Source organism: Loxodonta africana, chromosome 3 (genome assembly GCF_030014295.1).
Source record: "Loxodonta africana isolate mLoxAfr1 chromosome 3, mLoxAfr1.hap2, whole genome shotgun sequence".
NCBI classification, from domain to species: Eukaryota; Metazoa; Chordata; class Mammalia; order Proboscidea; family Elephantidae; genus Loxodonta; species Loxodonta africana.
The window spans coordinates 34,833,264-34,860,295 of NC_087344.1; the positions used below are offsets into that span (position 1 = coordinate 34,833,264).

General features: G+C 46.8%; 1 protein-coding gene across 6 annotated transcripts; it reads right to left on the reverse strand.

The window, feature by feature from the left end:
• Positions 1-234: 234 nt before the first annotated feature.
• C3H1orf159 (chromosome 3 C1orf159 homolog) lies at positions 235-24,274 on the reverse strand. 6 transcript variants are annotated; one of them, XM_064281057.1, is made up of 10 exons: positions 24,169-24,188; positions 15,128-16,977; positions 6,127-6,213; positions 4,781-4,856; positions 3,937-4,038; positions 3,702-3,767; positions 3,314-3,448; positions 3,147-3,172; positions 3,027-3,057; positions 235-1,567 (listed from the first exon to the last, which is right to left on the reverse strand). In XM_064281057.1, exons 2-10 carry the CDS (start codon positions 15,128-15,130, stop codon positions 1,470-1,472), a joined length of 624 nt encoding a protein of 207 aa, XP_064137127.1. In that variant the 5' UTR covers positions 15,131-16,977; positions 24,169-24,188; the 3' UTR covers positions 235-1,469. The 6 variants fall into 6 exon arrangements, with proteins under 6 accessions (XP_064137127.1, XP_003413280.1, XP_064137126.1 ...); XM_003413232.4 differs by lacking the exon at positions 15,128-16,977 and having other exon boundaries at positions 24,169-24,265; XM_064281056.1 differs by lacking the exon at positions 24,169-24,188 and having other exon boundaries at positions 15,128-21,894.
• Between the last annotated feature and the right edge of the window lie 2,758 nt (positions 24,275-27,032).

Below are 27,032 nucleotides of genomic sequence, written 5' to 3' on the forward strand. Positions count from 1 at the left end.
CAGAGTAGAACTGCTCCATAGGGTTTTCAAGGCTATGATCTTTGGGAAACAGATCGCCAGGCCTGTCTCCCGAGGCACCTCTAGGTGGTTCAAATCACTAACAAACCTTTCAGCTAGTAGTTAACCACTTAACCATTTTCACCACCCAGGGGTCACCGTGAGTTGGAACAGACTTGACAGCAACTAACGACAGCAACAACCCCCCTCATTTAAAGAGAACAGGAAAGCTCCAAATAGTTTTGACACCAGTTTTAAAACGACAATGCCCATTCTCTGCACCTGGACAACCCACGGTTTGAGTCTTGGGAAACAAGCATGTATCAAAGCAGACAGTATAAAAATAAAACTCTCTAGATGGGTGTCACAGTGCAGAGGACTCCGATGCTGGGGGACACCAAATGTCCCCAGACCCAAAGTGCTGGCTTTGAGGTGATCAGGGAACCCCAGGCCCCCAGAGATCAGGCTTTTCCAGCAGAGCCTGGCAAGCTGTTTGTAGCCCCCCAAGGCCTTGGGGGATTCCCCAGCAGGACAGGGACTCACCACAAGGATGAGGTCCACCTGGATGAGTACTGCCAGCCATCGCAGGCCTCAGAGGCCAGCCCCATGCTGCCTTTCTTAGGAGGCGCCTATCACTCTGCCCAGGGAGACTCCAAGAAACCAGCCGCAGTCCACATGGTGGACATGGCAAACATGGCCATGGGATTTCAGGCATGGGGTTGCCGAGGTCGGACACTGTACCTGCCCTTGTCCTCCTAGGCAGATGCCCCAGGCCAGTGAGAAGGGAGCAGAGGGAGGGAATACAACACACCTCGCGGTAAGACGTTTCTATAAAACGCATGTCTCCTGGAGGGCAGAGGAAGCATCACACCGATTCTCGGTGATGCAGCATCTAACTGTCTCCTGGGCCCCATCCCTCTCTGGCGGCCAGGGCTGGCAAGGCTGGGGCCTTGCTCCTCAGCGCGAGGTTGGGATGGGGGCTCATGCCCCTTGGGGCACAAACGAGGCACCCGGGCATGGAACAGTTGGCCCCTCAGGTCTGGTGGCTAGGGTGAAAGGAGGGACAGTGTAGGGGGAGGGAGGGCCTGCCCACCACCTCCAGCCCTGCCGGCCTGGCTCGGAGCTGCCCCCTGCTGGACGGCCCTGGACATTGCTGGCCTGTGTCCCTCTGACTCTTTTCCCCAGGGGCTCACACGCCTGCTGCCCAGATGGCCTTTCTCCAGCCTCCGGGCTGAAATCTCCCCCATCATAGCGATGCCTACTCCTGGTCATTCCAAACAAGCAGTGGATGGGAAAGATGGACTCTGGGGAGTTGGGCACAACTGGTTTCCCTCGTGGCACCTGCTGCTGAGAGGTACAAGAGGCCTGGGCCTGGCTGGCTGTGCCAGCTCTGTGCACAGGGCACAGGGTGCAGTCCGGGACTTCCCAGGCCTCAGGGCTTGTCCTGGTCCAGTTGCAGCTTGGCCCCCGCGTTAGACACTGCTGACTCGGGCCTCCACCGAGGGGATGGCTGAGGTGCCAGCTGGCCTGTCAGGGGGCCGCTCGTGCCTCACGTAGCGTGGCTTCCGTACTGAAATGGTCCAGAGAGAGTTCGGGTCAGAGCCAGGCTAGTGGGGCAGCGGGACCAGAGGTGGGGCAGGCAGGGTTCTACTCACTCTCACCTGGGGGGCAGATCTCCCTTCCTAAAGCCCCAGTGAGCTCACTTGTGAATGGGCCCATTCCTCCTGACTAAGGCAGTTGTGAGGACGACAGCCACCACTCACTATTCGGCCCCGTCGGCTCATTCACCCTGGCACCCCCAGTGCACAGATGCAATGCACATCTCCTGCCCCTGAACCTCTGAGGGTGACCTTGTTTGGAAAAAGTGTCTTTGCAGGTGTGAGTAAGGATCTTGAGGTGAGGAGGTCATCCCAAATTATCCTTGGACCCTAAATCCTGTGACTGGGGTCCTTACAAGAGACACATAGAGGAGAGACGGAGAAGAAGAGGCCATGTGAGCACAGAGGCAGAGATGGAGCCACAAGCCCAGGGACACCCGGGGCCACCAGGAGCTGGAAGAGGCAAGGAAGGAGCCTCCCCCAGAGCCTCCAGAGGGAGCATGGCCCTGTCAATAACCTGATTTTGGACTCCTGGCCTCCAGAACTGTGATGCTGTCTAAAGCACACAGGGTATGGTGCTTTAGATGACAGTCCCAGGGAACTGGTATCCATCGAAAATTCAGGGTGCTCAAGGCTGGGCTGTTTTTGAGAAGTTGGAAGCATGGCTACAGGATGGTCCTAGCCTGCAGGTGCTAGAGTTCACACCCTGTGGGGCCGCTCCCAGGGTAAAGCAAGCAGACCTGACTCCCTGAGAAATCCCCGCTGCTCAGTTTAAAACCTGCTCTAGTTACTGCTGACCTTTGTTCCCAAAGAAAAATGTCACCGCTTGTCCCCCATCCCCAGCCTACTCCACAGGGGCTGAGAACATGGGCTCTGGGAGTCTGATCTGAACCCTGCTCTGCAGCCTGTACTGAGTGATTGTGGTGTGGGTGGGTCAGTGCCCTTTCTGTGTTCCTGGCACCTCAGGAGAAGCCTGGGGGTGGGCCCTGGGGCCGCCAGCAGGACACACTCTTGAGAAGGGGACTCCCCTTCTCTCAGCACAGGAGCAAATGGGAGGCGACACAAACCCCCTTGGTTGATCATGGAAAGGGGCTGAGGGCCTGTCAAGGACGTTGCCCTTAGGAGGGTTGGGGGCTGGAGGGGACAATGCCCTGGGGGGTGGGAGGCGGAGGGATGATACCTTGAGGGAACTTGTATGTTTTGGGGCAGGTGGTTAAGAGCTCAGCTGCAAACCAAAGTCTGCAGCTTGAATCCACCAGCCGCTCCTTGGAAACCCTATGGGGCCTTTCTACTCGGTCCTATATGTTCGCTGTGAGTATGAATCCACTTGATGGCAACAGGCTTGGTTTTTTTTTTTTTTTTTTCGGATTGGGCCTGGGATGTGTGACTCCCAGAGATGGGGATGGGCAGGAATGAGCTGTGTGGTGTTACCTGAGGACTGTGGCGGGCGGATCATCACAGCCTTGAGGAGAAAGAAAGAAGCACAGTGAGCAACAGGGCTGGCCTGGGGCGGGTGCAGGCATAGGTGACTGGAGTCAGGCAGCTACTTACAGCTTCGCTGGGCTGCAGGGCCAGGGCTGCAGGGGGAGAGAGTGCTGGTGGCCGCATGGTCCATGAGGTGGTCTTCGGGCCGCCCCATGTCCTGCCCGGCAGTGCCTTTGGCTGACCGCCCTCCTCCCGCCCTCAGCTTGGCCACGCTGCCCCAACGATGGACACACCTTTGTTCCTTCCGTAGCAGATGTCAGGGAGCTTACTGGTGCGCTTGAGGTAGAAGAACATGGCCACGGAGAGGATGAGGCCAGAGCTGATGAAGAGTGTCCCCAGGAAGAGCGAGGCAACCACCCAGGGGCTCCCTGCAGCAGAGTGACGGCCAGTCCTCTTGGCCCGGGACCCCACAGGCTCCCCACCCTCCCGCTTGGGGCGAGGCCTGCCTCCACCTCACACACAGGAGTTCGATGAGGACATGAGGAGCCCTGGCAGCCCTGGCCCATGTCAGCAGGTGGGACCTGCCTGGAAATGCTCTGGCAACTCCCCATAACCCTCCCCATATCCTGTACCCCAAGGAGGGCTGGAGGTGTGGGCTCCCATCTGCGCTGGGCAACTTACCGGAACCCGGCAGCCCAGGTGTCCCTGTGCTCCTGTTCATGGGCAAGGGGCCACCCCAGCCAGAAACTGCAGGGATAGAGGAGGTGTCAGAGCTCCTGCAGCCAGAGTGGGACGGCAGGACCTCGAATGGAAACCAAGAGCAGAGGCCCCAGGGAGGGATCTCAGCCATACCACAGTGGGAACAGGGCTGGAAGATGGGGGGCAGAGGATTTGGGGGTCCAGGCAGACAACTTACGGCTTCTGCACTTGGAGCTGTTGGTGGTGGTGGCCGGGAAGGTGGCGTTGTGGCATTGGAGGCAGCTGAAGCTCCCATCCTCAGCCCTGTGCCGGTAGCAGCCTGCACCAGGAGGAAGCAGGGCCCACAGGGGTGTCTCAGTCCCTCTCCCAGGCCCTTCTGAGTTCTGAGTGTGTAGGGACTGTGGGCACCTCCAATGCCACCTGACAGGTCCTGCCCAGCACCTTCCACTCAGACTTACCCCCAGGGCCTCACCATGTCGCACCCTCACACAGCTGCCAAAGGACAAGGTCCTGCCCTGCACCCTGAGTTTCCACCCTCTGTGGACATTCCTAGAGCTCAAGCTGCACCTGCTCCTAGACTGACCACTGTGCCCGCTCCCGCTGGCAGTGTCTCTGTGGACATCCGGTCTGCCGACTCAGAGCGCCCCTGCTGGGCAGGAATGTGTATGACTTCGTGTGTCACTCCCTCAGTCAGCAGGGCTGAGCGGACACTGGCTCAAGAGGGCCAGCTGCTGGTGGGAGAGCCAGGCGCCAGGCATTCCCTAAGCCCCAGGCCCCTCCTACTGCCCTTTGCTATTCAGTTTTTCACGCAAATACCACCAGAAAGCCTGAGAGCTCTAGGCACGCTGGCCTCTGGGCTTCTGTCCTACCCTGTTCTGTGGACCCCTCGGCTGGCAGGCCTCCACCTTGGAGTGCTCGCTCCTTTCCACCCTGTGTGGTCCCCCTTTCTTGGGGACTTCACCTATCTCACTGCAGACCCATTCTAGCTCCCCTGGCCCCCAAGTGGCTGGGCACAGTGTGGGTAGGCCCCCTGGGCACACAGGGTTGCAGGGGCTGCTTACCTGGACCACACAGGCCTGTGCCAGGACAGGTGGCATTGGCATCTGCCACCTCCACACAACACTCGGGCTGCTGGACCTGGGGGTGGGGAGTGGGTGGTGAGTTCCCAGCCACGCTGGGGGCACCTCACAGCCACACTGCACCCCATTGGAGTCCCTCATAGGCTCCTTGTTGCGTGGAGGCAGGCAGTGCCCCCCCATCCCTGCTCGCACCCAACTGCAATGTTGATCACAGGACACAGCCTCCTGCCATCCTCCTCACTGGATGTGTCCCACCCTGGTGCTCCAAGCCCCTACTTCGGTGGATGTGCCCCTCCCCTGTGCTCCAAGCCTCCTCAGGGAGGGGTTGGGAGAGCTATGGGCGGTGGGGGGCTCCAGAGGTTCTGATTTGCAGGTCTGGTGGAGCAGGGTGGTCCTGGTAATGCTGCAGGGACCTTCTGGGTTGGCAGGAACCTGCAGTTTGTACAGACCCTGCCCCTGGCCCGCCTGCTGGTTCCAGCACCAGCAATCCCCATCTTCCACTCCAGGGTGCAACTGGGCACTGGGAAAGCCCATGGCCCTTCCTCCGCCTGGTCTCCCCGGTGTGAACAGGCATAGTGGGCATTTTAGTTGACACCCTGACCGGGTGTTGCGTTTGATGGCTGGCCTCGGACCGCAGTCAGGGGAACCTGGGGAGATTGAGGCATGGAGGAGCCACATCTGTGTGACGGTGCCCTGACTAGGGTGCAGCAGAGCCCCATGGTCAAGGAAGGGAAGGCCCCTACTCTAGGCTTGTGGCGGGTCGGCTGGTGGATGGTGGAGGTGCTGCCACAGGACACGTGTCAGTGTGGGAGCTGGGAGTGGGGACGGCAGAAGCAAGGATGGCAGGAGTGGGGACGGCAGAAGCAAGGATGGCAGGAGTGGGGACGGTGGGAGGTACACTGCGGGCCGCTCCGGAAGCAAAGGCTGGGTACACAGTGGTGTCATTAGCCTGGAAAGCTGCCGTGCAGAGCCCCTACCCAATCAATGCCAACGCCCCTCAGGGCAAGTGGCTCCATCTATTTGGAGACTGGTAGATGGTGAAGACCCTGTTAGTCCTGGGGACAGCTCGATTGAGATCCCATGTTGGCTATGGCAAAGATGCAGCTTGGCCTAAAGAAGTTTCGAGGCCTGGAAAGGGCTATGCTGAGTGCTGTGTTCCATGTTCATTGCCCTGTGATGCCTGGACCCCAGTGCCGAGGCAAACTTGAGGCAGCGTCTTGGGTCTCTGGGTACTCAGTGACTGTTGGGGTGAGGGTCAGACACTGCAGGCAAGGCCCTGAACCCCAGGTTGCATGCCCAAACCCCTGCTGCTATGCAGGGTCACCTACCGTACTTTCTGTGGATGTGCCAGTGACTTCCACCAGGACTCCCGCCAGCAGGATGACATGAGGGAGTGCCATGTCCCGACACAGTGTCTGCAACACAGAGGGGTGCTGTGAGCCTTGGTGGGGGATGGCCTGTGAGGACCCTACCTGCCCCACCGGGGTGGGCTGCACACTCTGCTCTCTGCTGCCCAAGGTGACCTGCTGGTCCTGCAGCCGGGGCCTCTGGGTGACTAGGAGTCGTGTCTATCCAGGCTCTGCTGGGTCCTGGATACTGCAGTGCAAGGCTGCAAGTGAGCACGGTCAGGTGAGGCCCACTACAGCAGATGGGAGGAGGGCAGCTGGAGGGGCTGCCATCACCCCACCAGTCACCAGATGCAGGATGGAATTCACTCCTTCCTCCAGCAGCTTTCAGCTCATCTGCGATCCGGAAGTAGGACCAAGCACAGGAGTAACTGGGGTGGGCAGCAGGTGTGCTTCTCGATGAGCCAGTTCGGTATTTAAGCTCAGTGTTATGGGGTGAATTGTGTCCCACAATGATACATGTTCAAGTCCCAACCCTGGTACCTGTAAATATGACCCTGCTTGGAAACAGGATCTTTGAAGATGTCATCAGCTAACAAGTATTGACTCTTAATAAGAGTTGACTGTTAATATCAGTTAACAGGAGTTAACCATATTAGAGTAGTGTGGGTCCTAATTCCATCTCAGTGGTGCGATTATAAAAGAGGAAAAAAGACTGACAGACAGAGGGAAGATGGCCACGTGACAATGGAAGCAGAGACTGGAGTGATGCAGCCACAAGCCAAGGATCACCAGCCATCAACAAAAGCAGGGAGAGAGGCCTAGAACTGATTTTCCTCGTGCCTCAGAAGGAATCGACAAGGCTGACACCCTGATCAAGGGCTCCCAGCCTTCAGGACTCTGAAAGAATAAAGTTTTGATCTTTGAAGCCCCCACTTGGTGGTACCTGTCACAGCCACCCAAGGAACACCCACATGTCCAGTTTAAGATGAGGAAACGCACTGAGTTGCTCACCCACTCAAAGTAAGTACTGTGTTAGCGAACATTTCAACAAGCTTCTGTTAACTGGCAAGGTGGCAACCATTGTTATAATCTGTCCCAAACCCAGGTGGATCAGTATTTTCACATATAAAGGTTACCTCTAGAGAGGCTTTTGGGGTGAAATTTCAAACCCGATGAGAAGCACGTGGAGCAGAGCAGTACATGTTGGGAATTGTTCTGGGTCCCAAAGATGCTGCTGGACACTGTAATGGACCGGGGGAACATTCTTGCTGTGGCCTCTATCCAGGCCCACAGTGCATCAAGAAGCTGCTGTTTGGGGTGGTGGGTGATGCCATCCTGAGGGTGTTGGGAATGGTCCTGTCACCAGCACCCCGACCAGCCTTCATGCACTGGCACGCCCATGAGCTGGTGGGCAGTGGGGACTCCTGGATTGGGACGATTAAGGCAAGATGGACAGCGCTTGCCCCATGATGGTGCAGGCAGGGTCTTTAATGTACTCCCCGCTGGACTTAATCTAGGCTGGCGGCAAACAGAGCATTGTGTGGGTGGGCGGATGACTAGGTCCAAGGGAGGCCAGAACTGTCTCCTCCTGAACCCCATGAGGCGCCTCCCCCCGCCCAGAATATACCTTTTAAAAAGATAATTTAATGCCATCAGGAAAAATGCGCCTTTTCCCAATATACCTTCTCCTTTCAATTATGCCCACCAGCTGCCTGTGTGCACTAGTGCGGTGGCTTTCGCGTTGCTGTGTTGCTGGAAGCTATGCCACCAGTATGTCAAATACCAGAAGGGTCAACCATGGTGGACAGGTTTCAGTGGAGCTTCCAGACTAAGGCAGATTAGGAAGAATGCTTCCCAAAATTGGCAAACGAAAACATGGATCATAACAGAACATTGTACAACTCGGTTGCTTTAGACACATCATCGGGGGGATCATTGGCTGGAGAAGGAATTATGTTTAGTCGAGTAGAGGGCCAATGAGGGCGAGGGAGAGCCTCAGGGATATGGATTGGCACAGTAGCCGCAATGATGAATTCAAACATGCCGGCGACTGTGAGAATGATGCAAACCAGGAAAGGTTTCATTCTGTTGTATGTGGGTTCACCGTGAATTGGAACTACATGACAGCTGTCTATCCTCAGTTATGTAAAATCAATTATGTAAAAGATAGCAATATATTGAGGAATAATTTACATACAATAAAATGCATCCATTTAAATAAAGTACACAATTCGGTGAGTTTTGACCACTGTGTACACCTGTGGGGAGCAGTGGCGGTGCAGTGGTTGAAAACTTGGCTGCTAACCAAAAGGCTGGCGGTTTGAATTCGCCAGCTGCTCCCTGGAAACCCTATGGGGCAATTCTCCTCTGTCCTGTAGGGTTGCTAGGAGTCGGAATTGACTCAACGACAATGAGTTTGGGTTTGGGATACACCTGTGAAACCACCACCATAATCAAGAGACAGAAATTTCCACTGCCCACAAAAGATGCCTAGTGTCCTTTGCAGTCCAACCTTCCCTCAGCCCCTGGTCTCAGGCAACCACCTAGCTGATTGGTATCACTACAGATCGTTGCTCTTAGTTGCCATCGAGTTTGCTCCAACTCATAGCAACCTTATGAATAACAGAACAAAACGTTGCCCGGTCCTGTGCCATTCTCACAATAGTAGGTATATTTGAGCCCATTGTTGCAGCCACCGTGTCAATCCATCTCATTGAGGGCCTTCCTCTTTTTCACTGACATTCTACCAGGTATGATGTCCTTCTCCAGAGATTGGTCCCTCCTGGTGACAGGTCCAAAGTAAATGAGGCGAAGTCTTGCCATCCTCACTTCTAAGGAACATTCTGGCTGTGCCTCCTCTAAGACATATTTGTTCATGATATATTAAATATTCTTCACCAAGACAATAATTCAAATGTGTCGATTCTTCTTTAGTTTTCCTTTTTCGTTGTCCAGCTTTCACATGCATATGAGGTGACTGAAAAGACCATGGCTTGGGTCAGACCAACTTTAGTCATCAAAGTGACATCTTTGCTTTTTAAGATTTTAAAGAGGTCTTTTGCAGCAGATTTGCCCAATACAACGTGTCCTTTGATTTCCTGACTGCTGCTTCCATACCTGTTGATTGTTGATCCAAGTAAAATGAAATCCTTGACAACTTCAATATTTTCTCGGTTTATCCTGATGTTGTTTATTGGTTCAGTTGTGAGGATTTTTGTTTTCTTTACATTCAGGTGTAATCCATACTGTAGGCTGTAGGTTTTGACCTTCATCAGTAAATGTTTCAAGATTAGTTTGCATTTTCTAGAACTTTATATATAAATGAATCATACAGTATATACACTTTTGTGCCAGTTTCTTTCATTCAGCATAACGACTTTTAGATTCATCCTTATTATCAGTACTTTGTTCCTTTTTGTTGCTGAGTAATGCTCCATTTATAGGTTTGTGACATCTTGCTTGCCCATTCACCTATCAATGGACATTTCCGGTTATTGTGAATTAAGCTGCTATGAACATGAGTATACACATCTTAGCACGGACATTTGTTTTCATTTCTCTTGGATAAATACCTAAGAGTGGGATGCCTAGACCATATCATAGGTGTATGTTTACCTTTTTAAGAAACCACTAAACTGCTTTCCAGAGTGTTTGTACCATTTTATATCTCCCCCAGCACTATGACCGTTCCAGTTGCTCCACATCCTCACCAACACTTGTATTATATTAATGGCTGTGTAGTTGTATCTTGCTGTTTTAATTTGCATTTCCCTGATGACTAATGGAAGCCCTGCTGGCGTAGTGGTTAAGAGCTACAGCTGCTAAGGAAAAGGTCGGCAGTTCGAATCCACCAGGTGGTCCTTGGGAACTCTATGGGGTAGTTCTACTCTGTCCTATCAGGTCACTATGAGTTAGAATCAACTCAATGGCAGTGGGTTTGGTTTTTTTTGGTTTTGATTACTAATGATGGTGAGCATCTTTTCATATGTCTATAGGGTCACTATAAGCTGGAATCAACTTGATGGCAACAGGTTTGGTTTGGTTTTATCGGCCATTTATATACATTCTTTTGTAAAGTATTGTTCAAATCATTTGCCCATTTTTTAACTGGGTTGTTTATCTTCCTGTTATTGAATTGTTAATAGTTCTTTATATATTCTTTGTTGTATCTGTCACAAATATTTACTCCTATTCTGAGGCTTGTCTTTTTATTTTCTTATCATTATGTTTAGATGAGCAAATGTTTTCAATTCAATAAAATTGAATGTACAAATTTTCTTCCTTTATGATTCTTGATTTTTGTACTAAGAAATCTTTGCCTTGACGGCAAGGTCACAAAGATCTCCTCCTATGTTTCCTTCAAGGAGTTTTATAGTTTTAGCTTTTATGTTTTGAGTTACTTTTGTGTGTGGCGTGAGGTAAAGGTCAAGGTTGGTTTTTTTCACATGCAGATCCAGTTGTTCTAGCACCCTTTGTTAAAAAGTTTCCTGCTCACACTGAATTGCCTTGACATCTTTGTTGAAAATCAATTGGCTATATGTGTACGGGTCTATTTCTGGACTTTCTAATCCATTCCACTGGTTTATATGTCTATCCTTCACCAATATCACACTGTCTTGATGACTGTAGTTTTATTTAAAAAAAAAACTTTTATTTATTTATTTAATAGGAACTCTTAAAATTAGGTAGTATAAGCTCTGCTTTGTTTAATTGCTTTGGCAATTATAGGTCATATGCATTTTCATATTTTAGAATCACCTCGTCAATTTCAACAAAGGTTGTTGGAATTTTGATTAAAGTTGTGTTGAATCTATAGATCAGTGTGGGAGAATTGCATTTTAATGATATCGATTCTTCCAATCCATGAGCATGCTATATCTCCCATTTATTCAAGTCTTCTTTAATTTCAGAAATGTTTTATAGCTTTTAGTGAAGAGGTTTGCACATTTTTTCTTAAACTTATTACTATTTTTTTGTAAAAAGAATTGAGTTTCTGATTTCATTTTCTAATAGTTCACTGCTAGTTTATAAAAATACAATTAACTTTTGCGTATTAATCTTGATTTCTAAGGTTTTGTTAAATTTACTTAACAGCTCTAGTAGTTGTTTTGTAGAGTCCTTAGGGTTTTCTACATAAAAAATTGTTTTGTTTGAAAATACAGTTTTATTTCTCCCTTTCCAATCTTTATGGCTCCCTCCTTACCCTTACCTTATTGCACTGGCTAGGACTTCAATACAGTGTTGAATAGGGGTGGTAGGAGCAGGCATCCCTGCCTTGTTCATGATTTTAAGGGTCAAGAGTCAGTATTTCACCATTAAGTACAATATTTGGTGTATGTTTTTCATGGACTTTTTTTAAAATCTGATTGAGGAAGTTTCCTTCTAGTCATAGTTTGCTAAGTGTTTTGCTTTAAATCATTAAAAATTTATAATTTTCTCAAATACTTTTTATGTATCTATTGAAATGATCATATGGCTTTTCTCCTTTATTAATATGATTATATTGCGTTATATAATATGATTATATTGCTTAAGAATGTAAAAAAAAGTATTACTGGGATAAACTCAACTTGCTTATGGTATACTACCCATCTTATATATTGTTGGGTTTGATTTACCAACATTTTATTAAGGAGCTGTATCTGTGTTCATGAAGGATATTGGTCTATGATTTTTTTTAGATGTCTTTGTCAAGCTTTGGTAACAGGTTTTACATGGCCTCATAAGACAAGCTGGAAATATTCCCTCTTTTATTTTCTAAAGGAGTTTGTGTAAGATTAGCATTATGTCGTCATTGACTGTTAGAATTCACCAGTGAAACCACCTAGGTCTGGAGTTTTCTTGGTAAGTAGATTTTTTATAATAAATTCAGTTTCTTTAACAGATATGGGGATATCCTATAATTTCTTGGATCCATGGATTATTCAGAAGTGGGTGAATTTTCAAATACTTAGGCTTTTCCTAAATATCTTGTTGTTTTTTAATTTAATTCCTTTGTGCTCAGAAAGCATACTCTGTATGATTTCAATCCTTTTAAATTTATTGAAACTGAGCAGTTGGTCTATGTTGGAGAATGTACAATGTGCATTTAGGAGTGATTTGTATTCTGCTTGTGATGCGTGTAGTCTTCTATAAATGTCAGTTAGGTCAAGATGACTGATAATATTGTTCAGATCTACGTGTTTGCTAATTTTTCCATCTAGCTGCTCTAACAAATGGTGAAAGAGAGAGATGTTAAAATTTCCTACTATGATTGTGGAATTGTCTATTTCCCCCTTTGATTATGTCAATTTCATTTCATATATTTTGAGGCTCTGTTATTAGGCACATTCATAATTGTTATGGCTTCTTGATGAAATGACCTTTTCAACCCCACCAAACCAAACCCACTGCTGTTGAGTTGATTCCGTCTCATAGCGACCCTAGAGGACAGAGTAGAACTGCCCCATAGTTTCCAAGGACCGTTTATCATTATGAAATTTCCCTCTTATCTTTAGTAATACTCCTTGTCTTAAAATCTATTTTGTCTGATATCACTATAGCCACTCCAGCTCTCTTATCCTGTTTGCAAGGTATACATACTTTTTGCATCCATTTATTTTCAACCTATCTATATCTTTATATTTAAAGTGCATCTCCTACAGACAGCATATAACCATTGCCGTCAAGTTGATTCTGACTCCTAGCAACCCTACAGGACAGAGTAGATCTGTTCCATAAGGTTTCCAAGACTATAATTTCCCCTGCCTCGAGCATTTTTTTTTAATTGCGCTTTAAGTGAAAGTGTAGAGAGCAAATGAGTTTCCCATTAGATAGTTTGTACATAAAGTGTTCCACGACTTTGGCTGCACTCCCCACAATATGTCATCACTCTCCCCATTTCTACCCTGAGTTCCCCATTTCCTTTCATCCAGATTTTTTACCCCTTCCTGCCTTCTCATCCTTGCTTTTGGGCAAATGTTGTCCTTTTAGTCTCGTATAATTGATTGTTCTAAGGAATAAGTTCCTCTCAGGTGTTACTGTTTATTTTATGGGCCTGTTTATTATTTGGCTGAAAGGTGGTCTCCAGGAATGGCTTCAGTTCCAGGTCAGAAGGGTGTCTTCAGGTCGTAGTCTTGGGGGTTCCTTCAGTCTCTGTCAGACCAGTAAGTCTCGTCTTTTTTGTGAATTTGATTTTTCCTTCTACATTTTCCTCCTACACTGAACAGGGCCCTCTGTTGTGATCCCAGTCAAAGTGGTCGGTAGTGGTAGCTGGGCACCATCTAGTTGTTCTGGTCTTGGGGTTGTGTACGCTGTGGTTCATGAGTCCTTTGGACTAATTGCTCCCTTAAGTCTTTGCTTTTCTTTACTCTTCTTTGCTCCGACGGGAAGAGACCAATAGTTGTATGTTAGATGGTCATTTGCAAGCTTTTAAGACCCCAGACGTTACTCACCAAAGTACGACGCAAAACATTGTCTTTACGAACTATGTTGTACCAGTTCCCATAGATGCCCCCCGAGTCTATGGTCCTTTGCCTTCGAACCTAGGAACTTTGTCCCATGTTTGGTTATGTTTAAGAAATTTCCATGACTGTGCCCCTTGTGTGGCACCATTGTTTATATTAATATACAAGCAGCACCTATAATTATGTAGAAATATCCACAGCCACTTACATCTGTAGGTAGGTGTGCTCCCTTATATGCTCCTACACTTCTTTACCATACCAATCTACCTATGTATCCATTTGTAAATTACTCTTTGTTAATAATATTGTTGTGGAGTTGTCTATGTTACAGTAATTACCGTAGTTGCCCTTAATTCTCACGTTCCTCTTAGTGTCTGCCTTTGCCTTGGCCACGTTGTACTGACTTCCTCCATATTGTGTATTGCCTTTTCCTTCACCGATATTAACAAGTGTCTTCTATCTAATTAGTAATTTTCCCTTACTCCCCCTCCCATCCCTGGTAACCATCAAAGAATTTTTTTTTTTTTCTGTGTGTAAACCTTGTTTTTTCATAATAGTGGTCTCATACAATATTTGTCCTTTTGTGATTGACTTATTTCACTTAGCATAATGTCCTCCAAGTTCATCCATGTGTGACCAAGGCTGTTATCTTTATGGAAGTGGACTGCCATAATCTTTCTTCTGTGGAGTGGTTGGTGGGTTCGAGCTGCCAACCTTTCAGTTAGAAGCCGAGCACTTAACCACTGTGCCACCAGGGCTCCTTTAGATAGCTGATAATAAAACAGGACAAAAAAACAAACCTGTTGGTGTCGAGTTGATTCCGACTCATAGTGACACTACAGGACAGAGGAGAACTGCCCCATTGGGCTTCCAAGGCTGAAATCTTTACAGAAGCAAACTGCCACATCTTTCTGCCACAGAGCAGCTGGTGGGTTTGAACCACCGACCTTTCAATTAGCAGTCAAGCATTTTCATCACGGCAACATGAGGGCTCCTAGACAGCATATAGTAAGATCTGATTTCTCCATTTTGGTAATCTCTTCTTTTTAATTCGAGGGTGTAAATAATTAATTAAACCATTAACAAAAATTATGGTTGAATTTAGGTCTACCATTTTATTACTTGTTTTCTGGTTGTCCCTCTGTTTTTTCCCCTCTGCTCTCTATATCCTGCCTTCTCTTCCATTATTTGAATATTAAAAAAATTCCCTTTCAATTTATCTACTGGACCTTTATCCATATCGACGGCACTGGGTTTGGTTTGGTTTTCTCTGAATTATTTTTATAATGGTTGCTTTTAGGGAATTGCAATATACAGCCTTAATTTTTCATAGACTTAGAGTTAATATTGTACCACTTCATGTAAAATGTAGAGACCTTACAACTGTATGGGTCCACAGATCCCCCTCTACTGTTCTCCATGCTACAGTTACCACATGTATTACATCTACACATATTATAACACTTGAGAAATGTTATACTTTTAGTAGTTACATGTATTTTAAACAAAATATTTCTATTTCCCAAGATATTTACCATTTTTTTAATGCTCTTTATTCATTTCTGAAGATCTGTGTTTCAATCTGGTATCATTTACCCTCAGCTGAAAAAACTTCCTCTAGCATTTCTTGTAGTACACATTTGATGGCAACCAATTTTTTAGTTTTCCTTTTTTTGAAAATATCTTTATGTAATGTTCATCCCTGAAGGCTATTTTAGCTGTTTAGAGCTCTGTGATGACAGTTTTTTCTTTCAGCACATTAAGGACACAGTCTCACTTTCTTTTGGCCTCCATAATTTTGGACGATATATCATTTGAAACACTAGTCCCTTGTATGATATAATCTGTCGTTTTTCTCTGGATGCTTTCAAGATTAAAAAAAAAATTAAATCTTTAACTTTCAGTAGTTTGAAGATGACGTATCTATGTGTGGTTTTATTCATATGTATCCTGTTTAGAGTTCACTGAACTTCTTCAATCCGTAAATTTATGTTTTTCACCAACTTTGGACAGTTTTTGGTCATTATTTCTTCAAACTTTTCTTGTGCCCCACTGTGTCTGTCCCCTCCTTCTGGGATTCTAATTTCCTGAATGTTAGATATTTTGATATTTTCTAAGAGGTCCCTTAGGCTCTATTCAGGTTTTTGTTTTTAATCATGAGTTCCCCGTTTTTCTTCACATTGAATGCTTTCTATTGGTCCTTCTTCAAAGTCACTATCTCCTCTGTTATCTCCATTCTATTATGCCCATTCAGTGAAATTTTTATATCTGATCTTGTAATTTTCAGTTCTAAAATTTCCATTTAGATCTTTTTCATATTTTCTATTTCTCTGCTGAGATTTTCTATATTTTTGTTCATGATGTGTGTATCTTTCTTTACTTAACTGACCAAAATTATTAAACCTGCTTTTAAGTGCTTGTTTGATTATTCTAACACCTAGGTCATCACAGAATTGTTATCTATGGGTTATCTTTGCCCTTGAGAATGGGTTGTATTATCCTGACTCTTCATATATTGAATGATTCAGGATTGTATCCTGTACAACTGGAATTACATGTTGTGGAGATTCTGATTCTGCTACATTCCTCTGAAGAGAGTTAAAAGTTTTGCTTTAGCAGGAAATTAACTGCATTAGATTCAAACTGCAAACTCGGCCAAACCTGTGATGAGTGGTGGCTCAGATCTCAGTTCAGACTGCCTTCAGCACACATGGTTCGGGGGTTGGTCAGAAGTTTGAACAGAATTTATACAGAGAGTTCCTCTTCTCTGGCTCTCTTTCTGTGATTTCTCCTCTTACTGCTCTTTGGCAGTTATAGTTGCTCTGGGCTCTTTCCCCTGGTTCCTCTAACAAGGAAGAGAGTGGACTGACTTCCTGTCAGAGTTTTAGTCACCCTATGCCACTGTTGTAGTGGCTGTGGCTGCAGTCAGGGCAGAGATGAAAAAAGAGGAAACTCATTCTGCGCTGGTTTTAACTGCCCTCCAAAATGCCTGCTTTTGTTCGTTCTTCAGAGCCCTCAGGTAGCTGTTTTTATCTTGTCCAGAGTTTATAATTACTATCCATGGGAGAGCTATTTTGCTAGGAGTTTATTCTTCCATATAAGAAGCAGAACTCTACTATATGGCTTCTTGTATCCAGAACCAAAAGCAAGTTTAGTTTCCAAATGGTGGAATGAATTTCCCAAGTCCTGCACCCTGATCAGCAACAAGTCTTTCAACAGGGTACTTGAGAGACTACATATGCCTCCATAAAGTCTAATCTTCACTGGGCAGGAATCAGATAATTAACTTACAAATAAAGACAGACTGTGTTGGTCTTTGGGTTGGCCTCTGGGAAACAGACTGAGAATGCAAGCTAAAACATTCTTCTTGGTTCAGAATGTGAGTCTAGTAGCAAAAAGATAAATTTAAGATAATAAGCTATATTTAACATCATTTTCATAGTCTCTTTGATCTTTAAAGCATTCCCCAAAGAATTGTCAAAATAATAAATAATCCTCTGGGGTTCATTCTCTTACAAAACAGAATTTTCTAGCCTTGAAGGTTTATTATACATCATGTGTGTAAGCCTAAGGTTGGGCACTCATGATCATGTTTGTTTGTGACGGATCAAAAAGTCTTTTTTTCTGTAGATCCTAGACTCTCCAAGGGTTCTGAACTTGCTCATTACCTAACAACAGCAAGAACTTACACACATGTAGCACTTACCATGTGCCAAGCACTATTCTATGTGATTTACATATATAACTCATTTTACTCTCCCAAGAATGGCTATGCTCATCCATTTTAAAGATGAGGAAATGGATTTGCACAAGATTGCACAGCTTGTACGTAGGTTGAGGGCTAGGCCCAGGTCCTCTGGCTCTAGAGCTTGTACTTACCCACCACACCCAACTGGTTTCTGAGGGTTTTTCACCTACAGCTGGTAAATACTGCTTGTTTTACAAGGTACGACTAATACACTCAGCATATCTGGGCAAGCATGGTGCAATTCTATGGAAATTCTCAATTTAACAAGGCATTTAAGATTTAAAAAAACAAATATAATACACCTTAAATACTGTTAAAAGACTATTAACTAAAGTAGAAATAATAACACAGTACTGTAGAATCTTATAGCATATATAGAAGTAAGATACATGACAACAAGAGCACTAAGAGTAGGAGGTAGTAATTGGAAGTCTACTGTTATAAGGTTCTTATATGGTTTGTGAAGAATGAGAATTTTTTTAAAGAAGACTGTGATAAATTACCATGCATATTTAATCTCTGCACCACTTAGAAGACGGTGCAAAGAGGCAGAACTAAAAAGGTCAATAGAGGAGATAAAATGGAATAAAAATACTTGATTTACTTAAAAAAAGGGAGGAAAGGAGCAGAGAGACAAAAAGATGAAAAGAATAGAAACAAAACATCAAGATGGCAGACTTAAACCCAAACACTCTAATAACTTCATTAAATATACATGGTTTAAATACTCCAATTAAAAAGTAGAGATTATCAGATTGGATAAAAAGCAAGACATAATGATACGCTCTTTAAAAGAAACAAACTTTAAACATAATGATACAGACATATTGAAAGTATAGGATGGGACAAGACAGCCTATACAAATACTGCATATAAGAAAGCTTGTGTGCATATGTTGATATCAGACAGAATAGACATCAAGAAGAGCATTCCAAAAAAAGACAAACCTACCACCGGTGAGTCAATTCTGAACTCACTGCGATCCTATAGGACAGGGTAGAACTGCCCCATAGGGTTTCCAAGGCTGAAATCTTTACAGAAGCAGACTGCCACATCTTTCTGCCACGGACCGGCTGGTGGGTTTGAACTGCTGACCTTTCAGTTAGCAGCCAAGCACTTAACCATTGCACCACCAGGGCTCCTCCAAGAAGAGTATTACCACAGATAAAAGAAGGGCCTTTCACAATGATAAAAAGGGTCAATTCATCAAGAAGATAAACCAACCTTAAGTATGTCTGTACTTAATAAGAGCTTCCAAATACATGAAGTAGAAGTTGACAAAACTAAGAGGAAGAGGACAAATCCACTTTAATACTTCTCTTTTAATAACTGATAAATAAAGTCTTATCCTTAAGGAAATCAGTAAGGCTATATAAGATTTGGGCAATATTATCGGCCAACTAGACCTAACTGATATTTATATAACATTTCGCCCAAGGAAAGGAAAATATACATTCTTCTCAAGTGCAAATAGATTATTCACCAAGATAGACTGTATGCCAGGCCACAAAACAAGTGTCAATAAATTTCAAAGGTGGAAAATCATACAGAGTATATTCTCTGACTACAATGGTATTATATTAGCAATCAATAAGATGTTTAGAAAATCTCCAAATACCATATTTTTATGCAAATAAAGCTTGTCTTCTACGTTTGCTTGCTAACTGCACCCCACCCCCGCAAGGTATTTTTGTAAGTGCAGTATGCTAGTTTTTTTTTAACAGCAACATGTACAAAAAAAGTTGGCATAACAGCACTTACGAAAATACCACGTGGGGGAAGGGCAAAGTGGGCAAACAAACATAGAAGGTGCATGTTATTTGTGTAAAAATACGGTATTTAGAACTTAAGCAGACAAATAACCCATCAGTCAACAAACATCACAAGGTAAATTTTATAATATTTTTAACAGAAAGACTGAAAATACAACATATCAAACTTTGTGCAAGAAGCTAAAGCGATGCTTGGAAGGAAATCTGTAGCTTTAAATGCCTATATTAGAAAAGAAGAAAAATATAAAATCAACGTTCTATGCTTCCATCTTAAGAAGACAGAAAATGATGAGCAAATTAAACACAACTTCAGCAGATGAAAGGAAATAACAGAAGAGTGGAAGTGAATGAAATGAACAAATAGTAGAGACGACAAACACAGTCAAAAGCTGGCTCTGTGAAAAAAATTGATAAACCTTTAGCAAGAATAATCAAGAAAAAAAATGCCAACACAAATTACCAATATCAGAAATGAAAGAGGGAACCCACTAAAACCACTGCCGTTGAGTCGACTCTGACTCATAGCGACTTTATAGGACAAAGGACAACTGTCCCACAGTTTCCAGGGAGCGCCTGGCGGATTCGAACTGCCAACCTCTTGGTTAGCAGCCATAGCATTTAACCACTATGCCACCAGGGTTTCCAAAGAGGGAACACGACTATAAATTCTACAATCATGAAACGGCAATCAGCCAATATTATAAACAACTTTCTGCCAATAAATTCAACAACCAGATGAAATGGACAAATTTATTGAAAGACAAAGATTACCAAAAAGGACACAAGATGTAGCAAAAAATGTGAACTATCCTACATTCATTAAAGACCTTGAATTCACAATTTTAAAAAGTCCTATAAAGGAAACAAGTCCAGATAGCTTCACTGATGAATTCTATCAAACATTTAAGGAAGAAGTAATACCAATATTACACAAAGTCTTTCCGAAAATAGAGGAGGCAGGAACATGTTCCAACTCATTTTGTAAGGCCAGCAAGCAAGACCCAATGATATGCCAGTATAACTCTGATAGCAATCCAGACAAGGGCATTACAAGCAAAAAAAAGCACAGATATTAGAAAATACTAATATCCCTCATGAACATAGATGTAAAAACCCTTAAGAAAATCATAGCAAATCAACTATAGTAATATATGAAAAGGATGATACTGCATACCAAATGGGTTTATCCCAAGAATGCAATATTGGTTTAACATGCAAAAATCAATCACTGGAACCTGCCGCCATAACAGATTAAAGGAGAAAAATCATATGCTCATTTCAATAGACAACAGGTAAAGCATTTGATAAAATTTAAGGCTCGTTGATGATTAAAAAACAACAAAAAACTCTCATCAGATGAAGCACAGAAGGAAACACCCTCAACCTGACAAAGGACATCTACAAAAAACCTATAGCTAACATCATGCTTGGAAACCGTGGTGGTGTGGCGGTAACCAAAAGATCAGCAGTTCAAATCCGCCAGGTGCACCTTGGAAACTCTATGGGGCAGTTCTATTCTTGTTCTATAGGATCCCTATAGGGTCACTATGAGTCGGAATCAACTCGACAGCAATAGGTTTGGTTTTTGGAACATCATGCTTAACAGTGAAATACGGAACATTTCCCCCTAAGGTTGGGAGAAAGTGGAAGATGTCCACTCTTACCACTTCTACTCAACACTGTCCTGTAGGTTCTAGCCAGTGTAATAAGGCAAGAAAACAAAATGAAACCCACAAGGATTAGAAAGGAAGAAGTCATACCATTTCTACCCATTAGAATGGCTGAAGTGGAGAGGCCTTGACCTTGTGTGTTAGCAAAGTCACCAAACACTTGGAATTTGCACTCCCTGTGACACAGGAGTTTCACTCCTGGGTATTTAATTTTCCCAAAAGAAATGAAAACAGGCTTTGTGAGGCTGAATATGGCTGCCCTCACGCTTTCCATTAGTTCACTTCTGTTTTCCAAGCCTCTGTCATGTGACCTTGCTGAGGCAGTCTTACACAACTCTCTCGCTCAGAGCCACCTTTGTCCTTGACCCTACTGCTGGGTGCAGAGATCTGCCCTGGTCCTCCTGCCACCGGGGACCACTGCCTCAGTATGTAAATCTCCCTAATAAAGACTCCTTCGCCACTACACTGGAGCTACCCGCCTCTTCCTTTGGTCTCTCAGCACTCTCCAATTTTTCAATCCATTCTGCCACTCTCTGTCTCCTTATTAGTGCATTTAGTCCATTTACATTCACCGTAATTATTGATAGTATGAGTTTAGTCAGCACCCTCCAATTCTGGAGGCAAATTTCAAGTCACGGGCCCATGCCTGGACAATATATCCACAGAAAACGTGCACAAGAAGGTACACAGCATCTTGATTTACACGTGCCAAGTAACAGGAACTCACGCAGGGGCCATCAACAGGAGGGAGAAGCACACAGTGGGTGTCCCCACTCAACATGAGGAATCTTACTGAGTTTGCTGACTGTGGTGCTGGAAACAGAGTACGCACTATGACTCCATGAGGATGAAGGAAGGTAGGAGAAATCAAGGAGCGCTTGCTTGGGGCATGGGATGGCGAGGCTTGCGAGAACCTTCTGAGATGACAGAAATGTTCTCTGTCACAAGAGGCATATGGGCTGCACAGGTGTTTGCAATTGTCAAAACCAACCGACTGTGCACCTCACTTCGGGTAAACAGTATCTTGAAAATTAACTGACTAAAGAAATGCAATCCATTTTCTATTTTGAAAATCTTATTGAAGCCAAAACACTAATTGGGTAAAAAAAAAAAAAAACAAAAATTCTACAAAGCAATGAAAAATTTGGTGAGAATTTACACTTTAAATTGTATATGCTCTTTTACAACTCTGATTTTTCCTTAGAAGAACGGGTCTCACTGAAGGAAGGATGCCTTTGGTCACTGTGATTTTAAATAAGTAACATATGTGGGCTGATGTTAACTGTGCTAGGTCAGTCAACAAGGGTTTAGGTGCCTGGCAGGACCCGCCTGGGGTAGAACACACAAATACTCGTCATAACTGGCCTTCTCCAGCCTTCCACAGCTGCTGTGGTTGGCAATGGGGGTGGGTGGGGTGACAGGGCGAGGGTAGGGGTGTCAGATGGGGTAGAGTTGGGTGGGGTAGGGTGTGGGTGAGTGTGGGAATGGGGTGGGGCTTGGGGGTAGGAGTAGGGGTTGGGGTGAAGTTTATGGTGACGGTAAGGGTGTGGGGTAAGGTGAGGGTGGGTGGAGTGTAGTGGGTGGGGATAGAGGGTCCCTCTGTGTTTCACAGCCATGTGCTTATCGTCTGTTTCTCCAATTAAAACGGAAGGGCCTTTCTCTGACCACACTGTTGAAAGTCGATTTAAAACTTGGTGAACACAAAAAAGGAGGGCCGTTCGAGCCTCCAGTCCACCAGTGCCAGCTGCTGCTGCTGTCCTCACAGCAGGCAATGGGAGCCACCGCGAAGCTCTCACGACACCACAGGAAGGCCAACCACCTACAAACACGCGTCTCTCCTGGCAGTACCCTCCAAGTGCCTGGCCCTCCAAGTGCCAACAGAAAAAAAGCGCTGAAGGGAGGACGCAACTGGGTGTAAACGAAGGTGGCCTTGGGCTTCTGCGGACTGTCAGTACCATAGTGATCCGGAGCTCATTCTTCAAATGAATCACCTGATAATTAAAGCCAACCAAAGGGAATGCAGTAATGCCGGTTAGGGTAAGCTTGGAGTCCCGGGATGCTGCCAGGTGATTGCCCAGCAAGACACCTGTTTGCTCCGCTTTTAGAAATAACGGGTTGGGGGAGGGGGAGAGTGCCAGGAAGAGGAACATTCTGGATAATGCTGATGTTATTCTGTGAGCTACTAAAAACAGCACGGCACCAACACCCCTGGCTGCACACACACTACCTGTGCAGTGCTCTCAACTGGAGTCGGGATGGGAATACTCTGGGGGCCCCATCAAACCTCCCGCCTCTGACCTGCTGCGCCCGCTGCCCGCTGCCCGCGGCGGGGTCTCCAGCTTGCCACTTCTGGAAGGGCTTCCCCAGATCGAAAACCAGAGAAAGATGAAGTCCTACTCCTGCCCCCTCTCAGTACTTAAGTAATACACAGAGAAGAAAGCAATCCAAAACATGTTTCCTTCAAATTTAACAGGGTGAGACGGTTAAGAACTCAGAAAAAAGTTTTTCGGGAAAAGCTGCATTTGCCAAAATGCTCTGCTCTGCAATGCTCTAAGAAATGTATCCAAACCGCTTGTAATTAAATTGTACTTTAACTAAAACAGCAATTAAACTGTTATGGTAATAACACCCTCTTTGTACATGCATTACAGGTTTACAACTCAGCCGTGACAATTTCGTGGCGATACTCCCCCCCCCCAAAAAAAAAACAACCCAAACCCGTTGCCATCAAGTCGATTCCGACTCATAGCGACTCTATAGGACAGAGGAGAACTGCCCCATGGTTTCCAAGGAGCGCCCGGTGGATTTGAACGGCCGACCTTATGGTTAGCAGCCATAACACTTAACCACTAAGCCACCAGCGTTTCCAAACTGACAAAAGTAAATTCTAAATCGGAGAAAAAGATCAGATCATAACCGACCCTATGACACCTCAGTGCAATGCGGCCCGGCGGTCTGAAAAGACAACGGGTACCACGTTTCCTTCCCGGCGCTGCAGACATCTAACTGCCTAGGAAAGGCGGCGCCGACAGGGCCTCGCGCTCGGGCTGGGGGTCGCTCTGACACCACCGGCGACGGCCCCCAGGAGTCTCCAGGGCCCTAGGCTCCGCTTGCGGCTGGGCTCTCTCAGCTCGCAAAGATGTGGAGCAATGAGGAAGAGGCGCAGGGTGCACACGCTGGGGACTCGCCGTTGGGGACCCTCGGAGATCGGCCAGGATCCCCGCGGACCTTTGTCCGGTCCTCCCGCAGCCCTCTTGGCGCCGCCGATGCCGCCCGCCGGATGCCAGCGCTCCACCACGCGGGGACAGCTGCCTCCAGCACCCCAGCCCCCGTCCGGCCCGTCCAGCCCCCACCACTCCCACGCCCGCCCCCAGCCCCTCACTCACCCCAGCGCCCTTCGGTTCCTCTTTCGTACCCCCCGCCCTCCAGGCGGTCGCGCCGCGCCCCCTGGGACTTGTAGTCTCTCCGTTGCCCTAGCCCGCGGGACCTGGGAGAGCGATCCTCAGCAAGAAAACTACAACTCCCGGCGGCTCCTCGAGACCCGCCCCCAAGGTGATTTCCGGAGCCGGGTTCTCGCGAGGCTGGCGTGAGGCCCGCTCAGAGCACCCTGGGAAGTGTAGTCTGGGGCCCCTAGGTCTGCGTCTCCGACCGCCGGACCGAGCAAGGGATGGAAGGAAAAGACTACATTCCCCAGGATTCCTCGCGCGTCGGCTGTTTTTGGCGTTTGGGCGGTGGGAGACCTGGTGACGCAGCGGCGCAGAACTCCTCTGCTAATCAAAAGATCCGGCGGTTAGAATCGACCGTCTTCCCCCATGGGGCAGTTCTAGTCTGTCTTATAGGGTCGCTATGAGTCTGAATCGACTGGACGGCAACCGGTTGGTTTTTTTGGTTAGGGGACAGGGGAGCTTGGCGGGCGGGGAAACGGCCGGTGGCGTCGGAGTGGACTTGCTCCGGGGAATTGGGCCCTCGCTAGCACCACCTGCCGTCTGAATTGTCAGTCTGTCGGACGGAAGTCCCGAGTAAACTGGGGCTTCAGCCCTTCTCTCCTTGGCAATGGCTTCTACGAAATTACGTCACCAATTCTGTAGCCAAGGCCATATTTAATCATTTTTAAAATTGTTTTTAGGTGGCAATAGAAAGCTGCAGATTGGGGTTCAGGCGTCTCTGGATGCTCGGCGGCCTTTAGTTTTGTTGGAGAAAGTCAGAACAAGCATGACTTGCTTTACATATGGGATAGAAGTGTCTTTAAGAGGACAAATGCCATCTTAAATACAAAAGAGAGCTTAGGGTTTCAATGAAGAGTAAACGAAACCATTTTCACAGCAAAAACCCATTCGTGAAGTTAAAATATGTTTCCTAACGTGCCTTTCGAAGGTTAGATTTTCCTGCCTCAGACTTGGGCTGTCTGTTCTGTGACCCCTGGGCCGGTCCGCCACCTGGCTCTCAGATGCAGAGGCAAGACCTGGGCCTCTTGAGCTGGGCAGGGAGGTGTCTTTCTCTTACTCTGTCTGCATGTAGTAGACGTGACATGGAGCCAGGGAGGAATCTTTGTTCCTGAGAGGTGGCAGGCCAAGCTGCCAGGCTGCCTGGGCTTGAGCCCAGCTCTGCCCCCCTTGCAAGACCTCAGCAGCTTCTTGGTGGAGACATAGCCTTCTTCCTGGTGGGTCAGGTTAAATAGGACTAGGCAGTGACTATAGGGTTGCTATGAGTCAAAATAGACTCAGCAGCCATGGGCTTGTTTGTTTGCTTTTGGTTAGGCAGTGATTGGCAAATGGCAGGTGGACCCTGTCGTTCATGTTGGAGCAGCCAGTGGGTTGGTACCCGAGGCCTCGGGGGAGTGTGCAGCAGGACCTTGGTGTGATGACAAAGACTGCCCTTCCAGTGCCCCCTTGGGCAGGCAGAGTTGGCTACTAAGAAGGTGGTGGGCCAAGGACTCTGCCCCTACCATTTACACATTGGACGTGGTTACAGCATCCCTGATGACTGAGGTTGCCCCCAGGGCAGCAGCCAGGAGAGGACTGGGCGAGGGCTGGGCATTCCTCAGCTGCAGCTCTCTGGCTTAGTGCTGTTTTGAGCTCAGTGACTCAGTGTGAACAGAGTTCTCTGACCTTTGGCCTGGGCCAGGAAGGGCATCCACAGCCATGGGTGGGTGCTTGGCAGACCCTGGGCAGACTTCCAGTTCTCTCACCGCACTTCCGCCTCAGAGCTTGTGTGGGTGGATGGGAGAGTCAGAGGTGACCTCAGGTTTACCTGAGCTGGTGAAGCAGGTCAAGCTGGTCAGGTTCTCACTTTACACTCCCACTGAGCTCCACCCTGTAGCCTCCTGTGCCCGGCCTGAGGACTTGGGGATAGGGAGAGGGACATGAATACCTCCCAATCAGTCTCCATTTCCAGTGGAGCCTAGGGGACAGGATGGTTTGGCGTCCTGGGTGGATGACGCATGGAAGGCAGAATTTCCACACATGAGGTGCCTGGCCCTGGCTCAGAGCCTCCCCCCAGTGAGGCTGAAGCTTCCCCATAAATGCTTTTCAAGGACCTGCCCCAGAGAATGGCACGTGTGCCTATGTGTGAATAAGAGGGTCACTGGGGCATCAGAGTGAGTTCCTATGCCACTAGGGCCCTCTTTCTTGGCCAGGGCAAAGGCAATGACTGTGGGATAGGTGTTGCCAGGTATGTGGGGGGCATTGGTGCCCAGAGGACCACCAAGCCTGTTTGCTTCTGGCTAGGCCTGTGCTATGGGCTGGCCTCTGTGGATGGCTACCCATCATGAGTTCAGCTTCTTCCCCTTTGTGACCTGTGGCTGTCTCTGGTCTTTGGTCCTAAGTTTTCAGTGGAAACCACTCCAGTTGTTTGGTATGAGGATACTTTTTGAGTACGATTACTGGCATAGGAGGGACAACGTCTTCTCTACCGTAGAAGGACAGCATTAGTTGGTTTCCTCGTTTAGAGGCGGGAGCGTCAATCTCTGGTGCCCTCAGAACCTCTGCGCAGGAGTCAGTATTGCTTCTGAGTCTGACCTTGGAAACTGCACAGGGTTTAGATCTGCCAGAAGCTTGGTCTCAGAGTTCACTGAGCTGACAGAAGGCCCCAAGAATGGTGTGATTTTTGATGCATGATGATGACTTTTGAGAACCAAACTGTGCCTGGAAATGTGTCATCTTACATGGGCAGTGTTATAAGCAGAAGCGTGTGAGGACCCCTGCCAACGTGAAGGACCTGTGGGAAGTGGGCACGTAGCGCTCCCATCTCT